General features: G+C 29.4%; 1 protein-coding gene across 2 annotated transcripts in view; it reads right to left on the bottom strand.

The window, feature by feature from the left end:
* Positions 1-19,928, bottom strand: part of LOC129959954 (uncharacterized) — a 98,441-nt gene that overhangs the window by 47,477 nt on the left and 31,036 nt on the right. For both annotated transcript variants that reach the window (XM_056072875.1, XM_056072874.1), the window contains exons 2-3: positions 13,578-13,903; positions 3,772-3,898 (exon numbers count right to left, since the gene is read on the bottom strand). In XM_056072875.1, coding sequence (XP_055928850.1) covers positions 3,772-3,898; positions 13,578-13,903 — 453 coding nt within the window. The remainder of the gene's footprint in view (positions 1-3,771; positions 3,899-13,577; positions 13,904-19,928) is intronic.

The following is a 19,928-nucleotide window of genomic DNA, read 5'->3' as shown; positions in this document are numbered from 1 at the left end:
GATTAATAGAAATATGGATTATCACTATTTTTATTCCCCTAATTTCCTCTTCTCACTCATATATTCCAGTTGGAATGGTTTTCAGCCAATTTAAAAATTATAATTTGCATGAAATTCCCAAATGATTTTTTTTATTATTGCTCATGTTTTTCCAATCAATTTGGTTTGGTTATATTAACGTCCCGTTTGAAGCAACACTAAGGATATTTTGGGACGGACCTCGTAATTTTGAACCGCGGTCAGATGACGAGGACGACACCTGAGCTGGCATCCCCTCTCCACACCACACCACACCAGCAGGAGGACGTTTGGTCATGACGGATTTAACGTGCAACAGACCCCCTTACACGACGGTTCTTCCGTGGAATCGGGTCACGAACCTGAAACCCTCCGGTTCCCAAGCCAAGACCTTACCACCAGGCCACCGCGGCCCGTTTTTCCAATCAAATTATTGCTTCTATACGTCAAAATTATAGTTCATAATTCATGTTTAAGAAAGTTGTTAGAAAGCTGCAAAAAGTAAAATTTGCATTACGAAACGTTTAGTTTTTGTAAGCAACTTCAAGAAAGTAAGACGAACATCGTCATGTGAATGGAATATTTAGTGCTAAAAGAAAGAATCGGCTCGATTGTCTGCCTTATTTTTCAAAGATTTCAGTGATAAACTTTCGTTTGGATTAAAATATGTATGGTTAGATTAATATCCTTTTATCTGTGAAAAAACACATTTACAACTTAATGTAAACAGAGAGGCGGAAAAAATCAGTAAAAGGCAGTGAATAATCGCTTTGACAGTAAAAAAATAAATATGACGATAAAACATTTTTTTCTTCGTTTCTTCACTCTGTTAAAACAATTATGAAGCAATTTAAATGTCCCTACTTAGTTAAAATTTCCAAAAATGAAACTAAAGTTAGACTAAAAAAATCATCCTTATCGTTTAATGTATATGCATTTTATAAATGCTATTTTTAATCTAATATTTGATGCAAAATAAGCAATTCTTTTCTATTTATTTAAAAATGCAGTCTAATGCACATCAACTTGTCGGTAGTTTTATACCTCGCTTACATCATGAAAACTGAACACTTTTTCGACATAAAACAAAATGAAAGGAAAAGTAAAAATTATTATTGCTTTAAGATTTTATAGATCTTAATAAAGTTTTTAATTTGAAAGTGTCAGTAAAAAGCTACTGAAATCGTGGATTATTCACTTCATCATTAATAGGAGCTAATGCATTAATTTAAATAAAAAAAAGTGGGGTTGGATGGAACAAATAGAAAAAGGCGAAGTCTTCTTAAAAAAAAACAAATGTTTTTTTTTTTTTTTTTTTTTTTTTTTAGCTTTTTACCTTGCATGTTTTTCTTTTCACCTTAATTTCTATTTGTACTTATATGTATGCTTTAACATAATTGCTAATTTTCCGAGATAACATAATTATGAATTTTCCGAGATAATATAAATAATTATCTTTTCTGTCAAATTCATATCTTATAAAAACCACAAGGATTTTAGTTCTTAATATTACCGCAAACTGAATAATTTTATGAGACGTTTCCTAGTGCTTTTCCTTTCTAAATAGCTTACATTGACCTATTGTTTAAGTTGATATCCAAAACAATGTAACCAGAACCACTCATTAGCAAGGAAAATCCTTTCTACTTTTTTGGTATCATCCTTTGTTTAGAAATCAGCCACGATCATTTCTGCTTGTTTCTGACTTTTCATTACCAGGATTAATTAGGGGAAAATCCCTTGTCTGCGCAACACGAATGAGATAAAAGATAAGAAGTGATGCGCAAGCAATCTTGGGTGTGTATTCCAGAATATAAAATAGACAAACATTAGTAACGAAAAGGTAGGAAAAAATTTACCCTGCTTGTAGTCTGAAAACACCTGTTCATTATTACTATTCTTTTTGAACAAGAGCTAGTTTGCATTAGCTACTATAAACAAGCTCTTTCTTTTTAATTATTACGGATTCTAAATGGTTAAAACAGACAATTCGAGATCATTAATTTATATTCACCGTCTGCCTTGTTCATGAAAAAGTACGCAAGTTTTTTAAATTCTGACTGTTTACTTGATTAGTATTCTGTGTTATAGATAAAAGAAAGCTGTTGGAGATGGACCTCGGAATTTTAAACCAATTTAGTTTATGTGGTAGAAAAATACTATCTCTCAAATAAAGAAAGCGCGAAGATGGAGTAAAAATGAGAGGCAATTTAGTGGCACCGAAAGTTTTCTCGAAAGAGCACAGTTTTTTCATGCATTTCTTAATTCTTCAACGCTATCTCACAGATTTTATTAGGTTTCGTCTTAGATATAAATCATTCCATAGGTTCTTATGCGTGAGGCCCCTGGATCGAATCTCGCTGCTGGCAACTTTGTTTCTCTCTTTACTTAATTCTAAAAATAAATGAATCGTGATTTTTCTAAATTAAACTCGAGTAAAATCGAAAAAATTGGGAACTAAAACCATTTTTTATTATTTTCTTAATTGTTTTTAAAAAATAGAAAAAAAAATTTTTTGAGCGAGTTTTGTCATTTGGCCTGTAGCTGCATTGCATGACGCATCACTCCCTGAATGGTAGCGACCTTAGGATGGGCAAATACTTATTATTGACATGAAGACAAATTTAAATGAACTAGTCCCAAATGTATGATGAATCTTTTGAAGAATCGGATATTTAATTGACTAAATACCGGAAGACACTTTGATTATCATATAAACACGACTTCTCTTGGATACACAACAGAGAACAAAATGGTAGAAATGGTTCATATATTAGAGATACCCCTAAAAACTATTTACATTAAAAGAAAAAACACTTTTGCTTTAGATTATTCATTGAATTGTTTACAAAATTTAATGAAATAATAAACAAACTTTCATTAATCAACTAGACAGCATTCTTTCTAGAAATGATTAAATTATTTTTCTTTATTTTTTTATTCTAAACCATTTAAATGTTTTTAATACTATATATGTGAAACCTTTCCAGCAAATATTGAGACTGAATAACCTCTAACTCTAGATTTAAGAAAAAGAGAGACGGGGTTTCTAACAAATTTATTTTTAAAAAAATGGTGTATAAAAATAGTTTCTCAGTTAAAAATGCCATTAAAACAATTAACTTAAATTTAAATTCTTGGACTTTTAAGCCACTTAAATTCAGTATATTTCTTAGAAGTATTTATCCATAAGATTTCATTAATAACTGAAATAAATCACCTAATATTCCTATTCACTCTATGAGAAGATTCTGCTTGGGCCTTACTTTAGGAGCCAGAAAATTTATTTTTCATTTCTGCCTAGTCTGCGAATTTAATATTGAAGACACATACTTTAGTTTAGTTCATATTGTAAAAGGTAAAAATGAATAAAATTTAGAAATTGTAATGATTCGCAATATTCACACATTAAATAACTTTTAAGCAGCATTTTATTCTGAATCTTCTTTTATTTAATCTGAACTAATTTTTTATAAATTTATTTACGTAGAATAAATCTGAAATCATGGGCAAAAATTTATTGTACAGTACACTATAATACTATACTACTATTATGTTAACATACTCCAACAGCAACTCTTATTTCAAAACTTTCTTTTGTTTTAGTGCTTAATTCGTAAGACCATCGTCTCGTTTCGAAATTACACGAAGCCTTTTCAGGGATGCACGTAGTAATTTTGAACAGCACTTCGATAACGAGGACTACGGCTGAGTTTGCTTTCCAACCATCCATCTGAAATTCATTGTACTTACGCGTTGGCTATTCTCCGCGTTGCTTCTTCTGCGATTAAAGCTATTCTTGAGTAATTCTTCGCCTCCATTTTGATTCTTGTGGTTGCAGAAGCGTAGTATTCTGGTGTACCTGGCTTCTGAACAGCCCCTGCAAATATGAATGAAATAAAAAATTTTGCAATGAATTACGCTTATAACCTATATTAAAAGTTCTTAGATTATAAATATAAAACTAATGTTTTTCAAAACGAGTCTCTAATTTAAAGTGTTATACCCACATACAATTTAAAATTTATATTATTCCATAGTTAGATTCTTTTAAAAACATAATATAGTTAACTTTAGTGAAAATTCAAATTAGAAATCTGAAATATAAAAACTTTTTTACTATGAAGAACTATTTTTAATTTCTCACATACGAAGTACAGAGAAGGTATTGGAAACTTCAAAAAAATTCGAATTCGTGATTCTGATTAATCTCTACGTTTCAGACCTTTCCGAGTTCCTAAAATACAATTTTTGCATTCTATCAGTCCTTGAACACGATAACTTAAAACATTTTAATTAGACGATTCAAATTTAGTATATGGATTTTAAACCAAATTTGTAGTTTTCTTTCAAATTTTGAATGAAATTCATTCTGAGGAAATCTGTCTGTCTTGCTGTTCTAGTACAAATGAGCTAAATAACCATAAAACTGAAAGAAATATATAAATAAAATTTAACACACATGTTTAGCATCAAAAATATAAATTTTTAATCAAATTTTGATATAATTATGTCAGATGGTTGATCATCTGTCAGTTTGTACTTTCGCATGCCTGTAAACGCACTAACTCACAAATGCAATATCTTAAATCAATGAAATTCGGTATGTAAACTTGCAACTTCAACTGTTGTTTCCGGTCAATTTTTTTTCTAATTGATTAGAAAGAAATGCATCCAAAATACATATTCGCGCTACAAATTCAGTTTAAATATTAGATTCATACTAAAGATCTATATTCCGTAACTATTGTTCGCCAGTGCCATGCAAGGCATTCGCGGTACATTACTTTAGTTCCACACATTTATGCGGATGGAGGTGCATAAAGCAGTCCGAGAGAAAGTTTCGGAAACACTGCTACCCCTGATTTCTTCATACAAATAGCATGAGATTTATAGTATTTTCTATGCTTTATTATTATTATTAGAGATTTTCTTTAATTAATCTCTAATAATAAAGATGAATGTGTGCGTCTTGGCAAGTCACAAACCGTTAAACCCAGAACCACCGAATTCAGGGAAAATATATATTGAAAGAAAAATGTGCATCCCAATGCGATTTTTAAAAATTTTTTATTAGAGTTTTAATTAATTAAAAATTAAACGAAATGTTAAAGTTTTTTAACAACACCTCCCAAAAATATTACAGACCAAAATGATTTTTATACCATCTTAAAATTTAAAAATTTTCTTTTTATGATATAATTTAATAGTTGTGCAAATTTTTTCTGGGTTTTTTTGTTTCATCAAATATCAAATCGCGTGATCTTCCATTGTTGAAAGCTGAGGGGAAATTATTCTATTTAATATCTGTGTAACTCGAATGATGAATAATAAAGTGGAATTACAATACCGCGAAAATTAGATGAACCAGGCGATTGCATTTTTAGGAGCAATGATGTCATGGGACTTGGTTCCATTAGGGCGGTTCATATATAATAAACAAAATAAGCATATATCTACTAACCTAGCACGGCTTTAATTTCTGTCACAATTTGATGCCTCAAAATATTATCTTGTGATAATCATGAGTATTGAATAATACATAAGAGTATTGAATAATACATAAGAAAACATCAATATCCTCAATGAACCAGCTGTTGGCTAAAGGCGGTTAATCGTGAATAAAATAATCAATTGAAAAAATACTTTTCTGAACTGAAACTTTTCTTCGTCTTTCATTTAACATAACTAACCATTTACGCATAATTTTATTCGTTCCAGCTTAATCCATTTTTTGTCACAAGTGCGATAAACTCTGATGCTTCGAATATGTCAAACATCAGATAAAAATTTTGCATTGTTCGAAACAAGGAAAAAAATATCTTGATAGAACATAGAAATAGAAATATACACCTTGAATCAAAAATTAATATCTTATGTTTTAATCTTTAGTCATTAGACAGAAAGCAAATAACAATATTTGCTTGTGCCATAAGTATTGCTTTTATATTTTTCTTGTGCCCTAAATATTCTATGCTTTCTTTTCCGTTTACTGAATGTATTCAAAGAAACGGAACAAACTTGGTTTAAAACAAAAGAATATGAAAACAATATCTAAATTGGAAACATACTAGTGAAAATAATTTCTTCTTCGAACAATTTTGATGTAAGAAAAGCAAAATTATCTTTCTCGCTGCTCTTCTTAAGCAAATACTCCTTTTTCTCACCACTCGTATTTATTTCTCCCAAGACTTGGAATCGATTTTATATCTTGGAGTAAATAAATAACTCCACAATGCTTTTTGATTTTTATTCATTTTTTTTTTCTTATAATCCCAATTACATTTTTTGATTACGATTTATTTAGGTTTTTTTTTTTTTTCAATAAGCGGCGAGGTTTTTTCTATAATAACATTTTGCATCGCGATCTAAAATTCAAATCTATTTTAAATTTATTATTTGAATTCACAGTCTTAGTAGTTTCACATTTGAACATTCTCCATTTTTCCAGAACTGATATCAAAGTTTTAATTTAGCGTTTGAAACATTTTCCAAAAAACTGGTATTGAAACATTATTTTCCAATCATAGAATGGAGAATTCAAATTGAAGTATTATAAAATGCTTAATGAATCGTATTTGCATACTTTGAATTGCCTCCTCCAAAGTTCACAGTATGCCTTTCGGCAATGAAAAAACGAGCTGAAATTTCGATTGTAAATCTGTCAATAATTATAGGCCAGGTCACCATTCCCTGTAAACAATCACACTAGTTCAAGACTACAAGTTCAATAACTCAGAATGTTTCAAACTAATAAAAATATCTATGTAACTATTTATGTCCACAAGGCAGAGCAAGCACGTAATAAAACACTTGTCATTATAATGCAGTACAAACTGGATTGACATTGAATGGCACTTCAAAACCTGCATATAGGGCTCGCAATATAAAAAAGTAAACTGTGTGGGTGTGAAGCTGGCATAAAAAAAGATCTCTTAATTCTAGGTCAGGGACAAGGGATGAATATCCTTGGTGTTGTTTTTATTGAAAGCACGTTCTGGCCTGTCACTAGCAAGAAACTCAAACTATAACCTCAACCTCCTGAATCCGGTTGTCCGCAAATCTGGGTTATTTACAAGAATTCGATTAGGATCATCTTTAAAAAGAAAGAAGTTCTTTATCATGCCGATCATTGAATTTATTTTTTATTGTTAAGGGTGGTTGCAGTAAATTCATCTTATTCATTTATTCTGTAATTGAATATAGAAAAGTTAGCAATTGAATTTCCTTGTTACTTCTGACTTGATCAGAATTCAGTTGTTGATCGATTTCTATGTTCCATTATTCTATGCATTTTATTTAGTTCACCTTTTTGTAGATTTAAATCAAATTAATTTTTTTTTACAATCTTTGGGAAAACAAAACTTTATCATTAAAAATAGTTATTTCAGATGATAAAATGACCTTTAAAAAGTTCAAGAAACCTAAATTTCGTACTGTAAATCATAAAAGCTAAAGTAAAATTAATAAAAAATTAAATTAAAGCAAAATAAAAGTAAAATAAAATAAAAATTTTAAGGCATTCATTGTATGAGGTAATTAGCTTTTCAAGGATGAGTAATTTTTAATCTCTATAATCTACAAGGATTTGCACATATATTCAAATACTTTTGAATGAAACGTATATAATTAAATCATTATTAATAAATCATTTAATTAAATAATTTTTAAATAAAAATTAATACAATGGTGCAATTTATTTAATATGCAATTGTTTCGTGAGTAAAATTATAACGAAAAACTGATACATACATTGATTCACGCAAGAGGATTAATTTAAAATGCCGAATCTTTTTTTAAAATAACGCATATTATGAACTAAATTTTGATTGCTTATAGTGTCATTCAATTTGATATTATGTTTAATAAAAATATATTCTTTACTTATCAGAATTATAAATAATTCGTGAAAATATATTCTAGAAGCAGGGTGCGAAATTGTAGCGAACTAACTTTATTGGATGACATTTTTCAGGAGTCAGAAACTGAAATAAATATACCTTTTACACAGGAACCGTACAGAAAAATTTACTTCATAAATTTCACAGCTAACTGGTAAAAAAAGCTATTTTTAGCATCTTGCTCTTAGCCACTCCTTCAAGGCATCAAAAGCAATTGGCTCACAAACACAGTTTAAAAAAGACAAATTCAACTAGTTTCCCAGTTCTTAACAGTTTTTCTTTCACAAACTCTGTTTACTAATCCAAATCTGTTGCCCTTCGGAAATGAAAATTTATTGAGAGCATTAAAGTATGTTGAAGAAAGAAAATCGAGAAAGCTTGATCTTTGGGTTATCAAAATATTATCAACGAATGTGACTCCTTATTACCTAATCGAGATTGTAATGCTTTTTTACTTTCTCGCATATCAAGTATAAAAATTATGTGTTTGTAGTTAATTTAGTATTGTGTTTGTCAAAAAATTCGAACTCGAAATTTTTCACTGAACTCCACGTTTCAGAGTCCTCTGAGTTCGTTTTCTCTGAGTCCGGACAAAGCATATTTGGAATTCTACCCGTCTCTCTGTGATCGCGCTAACTTGAGACAGATGGATAAAATCTGATATATAGTCTCTACTCCAAATTTGAAGATTTCTATCAAATTTTGAAAGAAATCCATCCGAGAAAATCTATATATTTGGTTGCCCGGATATAAGTTAGCAAGATAACTTCAAAACAAAGACAGCTAAATGGATAAAATTTGGTAGAAAGATTTAACATCTAAAGTGCAAGTATTTATCAAATTTTAAACCAAATCAGTTACCGAGATGGTTGTTAATTGATCTGTTCTTTTACAAGCATGTGAATGCCATAACTAAAAAAACTCAATAACTTACATATAGGGAAAATGACATGTGATTTTGTGATTACTTCTTAGTAAAATTTTTGTTTTAATCTGTCGAAATAAAATTATCTAAAACGGATATTCGTTTTTCGAGTGTTTGCATATTAATCGCCAGAGCTCGCACTGTATTCGGATCTTTTGTAATGCTTGCCATTAGCATAAAGCTAATAATACACAAAAATATTTATTAGAGAATATACGACAATGTTTCTATGAAACCATTCCCGCTGGTTCCACATTTAAAAGCTTGTGTGTTTTTAGACGAAATGGATTTGCTATTAATATACACCATTTTTTGAATGAATCTAAACTTTGGAATTATATTAAAGACGGAAGACAAATAAATAATATTCAGAGATCTGAATTTGATCCTTTATATAAGTACAATTTTTAAGCAATTAAAATGTCTTCGCTCTATTAGAGCATTTATATATTGAGCTAAATATCGTTTAATAAATAGTCTATAGCTGCAAAGATAAAAAAAAAATTTAAAAAAAAGAGGCTAAGTTGTCTACTCTCAGTTTTTGCAATAGAGCGCATTAAGAGAATTCGTGAAAAGATACAAAGAAACCCACAAAGTTCTGCAAGTAAAAGAGCTGTAGAACAGAATGTATAACCGTCCAAGTTATCATAAACGAAGACCTGGATATTTAAACTTATATCAAAAGAAAATTTCAAGGTTTGACTGTCGCACAAATAATAAAAAAGTACAAATATGAAAAAGAGTGTTGAACTGGCATGATAACGAAAAAAATTATCAGAATAATAGTTTCCTATGAAGAAAAAATTAACAATATTATGACGCTTGAAATGATGTCACATATATCGTCAACTAGAGCAAATTTTCCGTAAATTTTTCTCTCAACTGCTTTATAAACTAGCAATGCATAACAGTACTTCAAAAGCACCATAAACCAGTTGTCTAGATCATTAGTTTCATATTTTATAGAAACATGACAATATAAATAAACATTTATATGTTTCAAAATATAAAACAGTATTGGCAGAGTTACTCTGGAAAAAGGCAACTTAACCAACTGTATAAAAACCAATCAAAATCAACCCCTCCTCCCCCCCCAAAAAAAAGACATTAGAAAAAATATTTTCTAAACTGCAAAAAAAAAAAAAAACTTTTGCTCATTAGTACTAACTCTTCTGTAAAAAATGATGAACGCAATCGTTAAATGCTTTCTCTATGTGATGAAATCATTGGATTTTTTTATTGATTGATATAGAGATTTAATAGGAAACCAAAAAAAAAATCTTTTTCCCCTTCAAAAACTGATGAAGCTGTCCCAGTTTATGGTGCAGTAAATTTTGACATATCTGAAAACCTTCAAAATCGTTAAACATTTTCAGAATAAAATTTCTATTACAATTTGGCTGTAGTTTCAAAGAAGGGGGAAATTACCTTTCATATCCATAGACAATGGGGTAAAAATGGATACAGAATATTACAAAACAGGACATATAGTTAAAAAATTTATTACTACATGTTAACGGATTTATCTCGAAAAGATTTGGATATTTCAGCAAGATCGCACCCAGGCAAATCAATACACATTTAATTTCACGTCAAATGTTCGAATTTTATCAAGCAAAAAGTTGCCTTCTTCACAGTATTTAAATCTTTTAGATTTTTACATGCGGATGATTTGAAAGTTTAAAGTGAGTACTAAGAAGTTTGGATTTTCTTAAAGCTTCAATATTGCCTGAATGGGACACTATCTCTTAGAAAGATCATGCCGTATAAGAGATTATTTCTAGTTATCGATAATGAAGGAGATGAATTCAAATCAAATTATTTTTAGGCAAATACTCGTTTTCGATGTACATCATATTGGTATATCTGTCATTTTATATTAGTAAAATAAAATAATTCAATATATGTAACAGTATTTTGTAGACATCCTGTAGTTATAAAATGTTCAGAAAACAATAAATGCTATAAAAATCCACAAAAGTAATAATAATTGTATTCCAATATGGTTCGGAAGTTGAGAATACTCAGGTAATTAACAGATGACAATGCGGTAGATTAAAAACTGGTAATAATAACCATTTCACGTTGCCCTGAGGCGTATAATATTCAACCATTAATCTCAAAATTATATAGAGGCTTATTCAAAGATAGGTTTTTTTTTTTTTGTACTTTAATATCTACTAACTGCCTTAAAATGACTGGAACTTATTACACATTGATGATTAGATATTCTTAAAATAAAATTGTCAAGATTTCACATTTTAAGAAAAATTAATCTTTTTTAACACATATTTAACTTCATTTTTTTATATTTATAAGAATGGAATAATTTAATAGATTTTTCATTCACTTACTGGTGGGATACATTTTTGAAATCATGCAACTTTGAACGTTCTCGATGATTGTACATTATGTTAATATTTTCAGAACGATAATCGATTGAGTAATCGATTGCTCTAGCTTAATCTTGACACCATACTCGTAGCACCACTTGAAAATGAAATTAAAAATTATTTCAATATTGCGTTATAATCATAAAAATAAATTATAAATTAATGATTAAAAAGAAGTAAATAAAATATTATTCCGCCTTTTAACACACTAATAAACATATATTTATAAAAACTAATTTTATTATTTCTGATTTTTAACAGTTCAATGACAATTCTTAAAATCAAGAACTTCTTATTCGCCTAAATCTTTTTCTAATAATAATTTCTCATTTCTAAAGCCTCTAAATGGGGTCAAAATAATATAAATTTTAATTAGGATATTAATTTTGTAAAACTAAAAAAGTTAAATATATTATCAACTACAGAAGTAAAACTGAATTTTCAAAATCTCCATTATTAAAACCAATTCTAAAACTATTACAATTTATGATTCATAATTTTTAGAAATGGAAAATCAAGAACTCTAAATCATGCTTATATTGCTTCCACGTTTCTAATTTTATCAATGAGGAATATTCAACCTTTCAATAATATTCTTTAAAAAACACCTTCTATATTCAGCTATCGCCAGTTTTAAATGAACAACTCAAATTCATATCTTTTTCCTACCTAGCAAAAACAGGGGCCTCCGCTGTGAAGGGAAATTGGGCTGGAATGTTTAGTAAATACATTCTATGGGGTTCGTGAAGGGAGTTCATCCGTGATCATCTTAAGATATCGTTGCCCCCCCCCGTGGCAGGTTTTTAAGATATTTTAATGAAAGCTTGTTAAAAGAAGTTCTTTGCATTTGCTCTGTAGTTTAAACCCACATTTATTCGATTTTCAATTGCCCCTCCTTTCTTATATACTTCCGAGAAGGTTTAAATGAAAAAAAAAAGTATAAAATGTAAACGATATAGTGCTCACAATTGAATAAATGTAATAAAACAAAGTGCAATTATGCTATAATTCCGACATTCACATTTTGAATATACTCTGGAAACTAACAGCAGACGAAAATTCAATGTTTAAATAAAATATTATTAAATTATGAAGCAATTTCAAGGGCATTAATAACCGTTTAATTTACTCTTTTTTTAAACGGCGCCTACGAATAATAATACAAAAGGAAATGGGAGTAATATCTTCAACAGGGAAATGAAATTTGCCCATAGATTAGCTTTGAAAAAGAAACAAAATTTTAATGCAATCGCGACGCAACGTCAATGGAGGCACGTGCAGGAAAAAAATGTTTGGTAAAGCCTTTGAATCGTTATAAAGGAAGAAGCAAATATCTACATCTACAGGGCGTCTTAAATAATATTATCCTTTTTTTTAGCAGTCCAGGGAGAAATAACAATAACATCAGATTTTGATTATATTCATTTCACAACGGAAACAAACTACTAGTTGAATTTTTTTCAACTAAGATGAAAGCAAACAATTAGTTAAAAATAACATTTTCACCTTACAATTTTTTACTTCATATGCATGAATTAACTCTTAAAAGGGCCATTTGATTCTAATAATTGTATATTAAAATATTTTCAGAAGGTATCGATTTAAAAAGGGAAATTAACTTATTGTGTAGCATTAAATTGGTTTGTTAATTAATTTGATAGATTAGTGATTAATAAATTAACATGGTTTGGAATAAAATAAAACAAATATTTCGATGCAGCAGAAAATTTGGCGGGAACTTACGTCAATCTTTTCGTCTGCTGTAGGTGTTTGTGCATCACTGTATTAGAATAACAATAATTAACTGATAATTAATTTGATTATTGAAACCACATTACGTGATCAAAATATTTATTAATATTTTTTGTTGATTCTGAAGTGATTAAGAATAGCGTCTCCAATTAGAATTAGAAAAACAGTTTACCACAGACTTCTAAAATTGAGGTAAGTATACTTTATAATAAGTATACATTCCATGGACTCATTTGTGTTTTATGCTAATTTTCAAACTCCTTTGCGTATCTACACCATTTGCAATCTACAAATAATATGCACCCTGATTGTGAGTCAATTACCTCACGACATCTATAAAATTAAGTTCCTACTGTTTGTGTTCGCCTTATTTTCCTCTTTTCCTCGTTTTAGGAAATTTTAAGTGCTATTTATTTTAAGTGCTGTTAACACATTCCACCAAAATTTGGCATTCTTACAATCACTAATCCCCACCACCACACACACAATGTTATGAATAGAGATAGGTTAAACTGGTTACAAGTTTTATCTAATTTACATGTTAACCTCTAATTCTAGTCGAGTTTCGGAATTGGAATTTTTTCTTACCACTTCTGTAAATGCTCGGTTCTGTGCTCTCCATTCGAAAGCGAACATGATCGGCGGCCTGATCAATAAACTTCTTCATTTCTTCGGGTGATATCCTGGGCATGAGTACTTTGGGTCCCTCTGGTATGGGATCAATCTCTTTGGCAGGTTTTAAATGCTGAGTGAATCGACCCAACTGCCTTTTGTGCAATCGAAGGCCTCTTGTCACTCTCGAGACAATTCTTTGTGTCTTTCTTCCAATGATGGGGACTTCCACCATCTCTGTGGAGGATAACAGAACTTGAAGCCATAACTCCAGCAGAACTGTCAACAGAATGATCCGAAACCTGAAAAGGAAAGAAATGAAACGTTATTGATTTAACGTTAATGATTTTTCAGACATGAATTTCAAGTTAGGTAGCTACTCATCATATTTGAATGAAAACAAACAGATATTTAGCTAAATATTCAACTAATTCCACGTTGATTTATTAAAATCTTCAAAGAATTCAGAATGGTAGAAATGCTTATAACGAATGCAAATCTTGAATCTTGTTTTGTTCTAATATCTTAATAGTTAAACCTTTAAAAACTAAAGCATAAAACAGCATTTAAATCAAGTAAAGTTCAAACATATAGAAATATGAATGTTAAATTACTTCTGATGAAAAGACTACAGAAATTTGTTCTCCAACATGTTTTTGTAAGATTTTAAAAACACACTTTTAGAATAATTGAAAAGTCCAGTGAAAATAAACATGGAAAAATAACAGCTTATAAACATTGTTTTAGACGTTAACTCCATTTCAGACATATATTTTCACCATTAATAATGTCTGGATGTTGTCCAAATAAAATATTCAAACACTGATAAGCTGCCCTTGAATGTAACATGTATAAAACAAATTTCATTTCTACATGCTAGCATTTTATAATAAATTACAGACACTCATTCTAGATGTGCGATAATTTGCATTTCAACCCCACCAAGTCGCTTTTCTATTGTTAAACAAACAATGAACTTTCAATACAAATGGTAATAAATTTGCTCAGATATGATAGCAACGCTTCTAAGCTGATATTTTTATCTTGCAAGAGAGAGCTTTTAATAAATCTCATGAAGTTTTCAAACTCCATAACCATTAGATGAATAAATTATTTTTATCTAATAAGGTTTTACTGCTTCAAATTTCTCTGAAGAAAGAATTTTGAAATTTCGACCACCAATCTAGACTCGGGTACTTGTATCGTAGCTTAAATATTTTGCCCATAAAATATGTAAGTTACAAGCCCGCCGGGAGGAGGGGAAAACCAAAATGCTAAGAATCTGTAACTAGAGATAAGAAGAGAAGAAATGTTATTGAGAAAGCGTTGAAAGGGGGGGGGGGCACATGCTAGAATTCTGCCACTGGAAGCGGCACTACACTCGCGAAGGCTCTGTTAATTTTATGATGCAACAATGTAAATTTGTTTTATAAAGCAATTTTTTAGAAAGAACTCTACCGGTACCTGGTTATGGAATAAGTATTACACATTTAAATATCACCGATTAAATATTTTAACAAAAGATAAATAATCCTTAGCTATACCTTTGAAAAATATATATCTTTATATGCGCAGGGAAGAAAGTTGTTTGGATTCCAAATAATTGCATAAAATTGGACAGTTTAAATCAATTATATTACTATTTTGAACTAGAGGAATAGCCCAGAAAGCATTCATTAGTTCCCCTTATAATTTCAAAGTGGAACATGCCAAAAGAAACAAGCGGCAGTGTCTTCCAGAAATTTTTAACATACTTTCTAAAATGTTCCATGTCAGTAACGAACGTCATTCCATAACGAATAATTATAAAAGAGCCTATTAGAGTGCACTCTTTTGGGGTTTAATCGTTAGGAATGGTTAATACAAAACTACCAAAAACCCGACTGTGCATTTTAGACGGCTTTTTCCAATTGATTAAAACCAAAATTTGACACAGAACTAAAATTTTAGTCACAAAATCACAGAACTAAAATTATAGTCACAAAGTCACATACTGAATTTCGTATCTTCAAGACATTGCATTTTTGAGTTACTGCGTTTAAAAGCTTTTGAAAGTACAGATCATTTGACAGATTTGATTTCAAATTTGATAAGTAAGAATATCTACACTTTAGATGTTTAAATCTATGTATCAAATTTTAATAGTTCTTTAGTTCTTTTCAAATAGTTCTTTACGATTTGTAATTACAAGTTCATCTGTACTTAAACAGCGACATAGATATCTTCACAGTGGATTTCACTCAAAATTTAATAGAAATCTACAAATTTGATATATAGGCCATATACCGAATTTCACCAGTCTAACTCATTTGAGTTTTCGCGATTTTGAGATTTTGTATTCACATACAGATGGACAGATATTCCAAAAACGTGTTTTCGGACTCAAGAAAGTTTCAAGAAAGAGAATCGTCAAAATCTCGATTTCGAATTTTTTAACAATTATGATAATTTCTCTTTATATACTTCGTGTATTAAAAAGTAAAAATGCAATAAAAGGACATTAAAGGCATCAAATGTTGATTCAAAAAGGAAAAAAAATGCAAGCTACTTGACTTTGCATCATATAAAGCAAGAGATGAAAAAGGAAGACATGATATAGTGTATAATAAAATAGGAGATGGTATATTGCCATACTTGGGTTCATTCATTGTGTTCTGAGATCAAGTTTCAATTTTGAAAAATTACTTTCGCTTTAACAGTACTGATAATTACGACAACTTTATTATAGTAATTGGTGGTCCAATTCTTGAAACCTGTTTCCGTAATTGAATCGATTATACAATTTTTTTGCTATGGTTCTTTTTTTTATTTTAAAATATATCTCTAAAAAGTTAATTAACATTGTTTACAATAAATAAACTATGAAATTCTTCTGCTTTTTTTGTTAAAATTACTTCTTTATCATCGCATATTGCAAAAAGTTTAAGAAGCCACAAATCGGCAACCTTTTCTTATACCTGATTATGTTTTCCTCGTAAATGTTCCGACACGAACACTTTAAAAAGTTTTACTCATGAATTATCTACAATATCTCAGTACATTAGCATCTAAAATACGAAAGAAAATTCTTCATATTTTTAATATATTATTCTCCGAACACTTTAAAAAGTTTTACTCATGAATTATCTACAATATCTCAGTACATTAGCATCTAAAATACGAAAGAAAATTCTTCATATTTTTAATATATTATCCTCTAAATTCCATTCAGAGAAGTTATATTAAAACTGAATTTGTTTTAATACGGATATATGCCTTTTATTTTTGATCAAAATCTGTTTAAGTGTAATAACCTCTTTCTCAAATCTTCAAAATAAATAAAAGAGATTACAAAAGATATGCGACAAATATGAAGGCGGAAACTAATGCCCTTTGACTAGATGGCGGCTAAAATATTTTTATAACACATGAATGGAATTTTTTCAGATAAAATGTGATTGGGACGAACTTTTAATAAGTTTTTTTATCCAGTCACATTTTTCTTTACAAGTCTTTTACAAATAACCGAGTCAAAAATTTTTCAACAAGTAAAATACTTACGCATAGTACAAGAGATTTAATTAAATGAACTAGAATTAGATGGGAAAAATCAATTTTTCTAAAGTAGACTAATCCTTGAGTTGCTGGGCTATCTTCGCATAACCAATAAAATCATCATATTTAATCATTGGCCTTTGTTATAGCATTGCTTTTTATATAAATTTGTATCTATCACTGAGAGAATTTAGAGCTGCAAAAATAAAAACAAATTAGCAAAATGAATTGTATCGGACCTTTTAACACTAGGTAGTAACAAACCGATATTAGCTTTTTCTTTCATGAGAAATTTTCTTCAAGTATAATATTTCATGTATAATAAATACATTTGTCTAAAAACGGGCGTTATAAGCTGTAGATATTATGGACTTTAAGTCAAAGGTGGCGCAAAAAAAAGTAAACATCGAAAAATTCGCGTTAATGAGATGGTAGTGCATTCAGGTATATTCAAGTACAATGGACATCTAATCCTTGAGCATTCCTTAAAATGGGCAGACTGGAAAAATGTAAAGATATATATTTATAAAAAAATATTTGTGAGAAGAATTTTGAAGTTAAAATTTTCAAATTGGAAAATTTTTATTGCACTATATTATTTACAGTTATTATCCATGGTTGATCATCTGACCTAGCAGTGTGCTACACAATATGCAGATCAGAAATTGACAAAATTGCATAATCTTTCAACAAATTTATTTCCTGTACTTTCAGATGTACAAAAAACCTCTCAAGCAAAAAATATATAATTATATCAATCTTGTTTTTCTTTCATATTGGTGTTTATCAGTATTACTATTTAGATAAGAATGTATGTTGCATATGTTATTTTCTTATATTAAAAACTATTTTTTTTTATTCATTAAGGCTTCATTCCACATTTATGTCTGGGGTCTCAAAATCCAAAGGATGCGGCTTAATGTAATTTTATTTCAATAGACGATATTATTTAACTAACCAAATAAAATGCTCAACCTTAGAAAGTATAAAAAAATTCTTTTCGAATTCACTGTTCTATCAGGATAAAAATCAAGAACAGATATTTACATGCGGAGCGCACCTTTATCAGATAATAATTTATCTCTTCCTTCACTTAAGCGCAAAGCAAAAAAAAGGGGGGGGATGATTTTATCAATCCATGAATAATGACCTTGCTGAACGCCAAAGGACATTTCTCGTCAAATGCAAAAATGCAATCAAACGAAAAAGATGAAAATTGTGATTTATGATAAAAAAAATGATGTCTAAATGGTTCTCTGAACAACTGTAGCATCTGCTTTCGCTATTATGGGGACTAAATAAAATGTTAACAAACAGTCTCTATTCATCATGGGCCCATTTTTCAGCCCTTCACAAGTTACTGGCCAACCGGCCCATAGTAATTTGTGCGTCTGGCGAAGAGGCCTCCACGGCGCCGATCAAAAGAAAGCGTCCAATAAAAAAAATCCCCGACTCACGACTAAGGTCATTGTTTCTCCATAGATTCCAGACTCTCTTCACGATCAACCGATTCCAGACACTGGATAATTAAGAAGCGACGACGGATTTTATGTTTGCACATTTTAAATAGAAACAGAATGCATCATTTGTTTAAAAAATAGTTTGTCTCTTGGCCCCCTTCACATGTGTTTATTGATATCAAGGTCACAGTTTTATTGCACTTAATAAAGTTAATAAAGACCATTTTTTAATGAATGATTATAAGAGGAAAAATAATCGTTCATGTTTTTTTTTAATCTATTAAGTGAAAATTCATTTTATGTTCGTCTATTTACAATTGAAATAGCATGCAAATTATGTATTCTAATGAAGGGATTTTTTTTTCTTTCTCTTTTTACTCTTGTTTATGAATATAAAGATAAGTTTTTTATTACATCCAATATCAAACTCACTAAAGATATTTAAAATGATTGTTAAAAATAAAGTTTTGATCAATTTTAATAAAAACAATTCTTAAAATGTATTTTTATTAAAATAGTAGCAGATAAGAATTATCTTTATTTTAATTATTTGCTATTTTTCAGTTTAAATTTTTAAGTCATTTTATAAAAAAAATGTGCAAATTTGAAATTATTTCTTTCTGAAATTCACTACCAAGCAACAGCTTCTAGAATATCATCATTAACTTATATTAATCGGTCAATTAACAGTTAAATTTTGAAAATATTGCAGTATTTTATCGTCATCGAGAATACACATGGTTGAAAATTTTTAGAAATCCAACACATTAGGAAGTAAGGGAAATATTGCTCAAAATTAAATCCCTTCATCATGAACTTGAAACAAGTCAAGTTAAAGAATATGGGAACCTTTCATAGAGAATTAAAGCAAGACACAAAACTAATTTGGCTGTTCCATTAAAATAATTTATATCTTTAATCATTTTTGTTTGGTTATAAAGTCACTTATTTGTCTTAGTTAATTTTGAAATGTCGCAATGAAAAAATAATTGTATTTTCTGAGAGATTTTCGCAAGAAATAATTTTTTTAATTATAACGCTAGAGTACTGCATACGTCAAACGTTCAGAATCCCAAAAATTCAATTTTCAGTCAGACCAGACATTTAACGTTTTCAACTGATTGTTCTAACATGATCTCAGCCAGTTTCATTTTTTGTATAAACTTTCTGTTGAAAACCTTAAATTACAAAGATTTTATATAATGCTTAAAATAAAAGAATTGTTTTGTTCTAATTTTCGTCATAGTGTACTTCAGGATCGAGAGCCGATTTTATCAACGATCCATCGCATACGCGGGGTCTAGATGAAGTTAACTCTTTGAGGTGAACGATT

This window comes from Argiope bruennichi, chromosome X2, assembly GCF_947563725.1.
Source record: "Argiope bruennichi chromosome X2, qqArgBrue1.1, whole genome shotgun sequence".
NCBI classification, from domain to species: Eukaryota; Metazoa; Arthropoda; class Arachnida; order Araneae; family Araneidae; genus Argiope; species Argiope bruennichi.
Note: the sequence above shows the minus strand (reverse complement) of the source record. Positions and strands in the feature narration are given on the sequence as shown.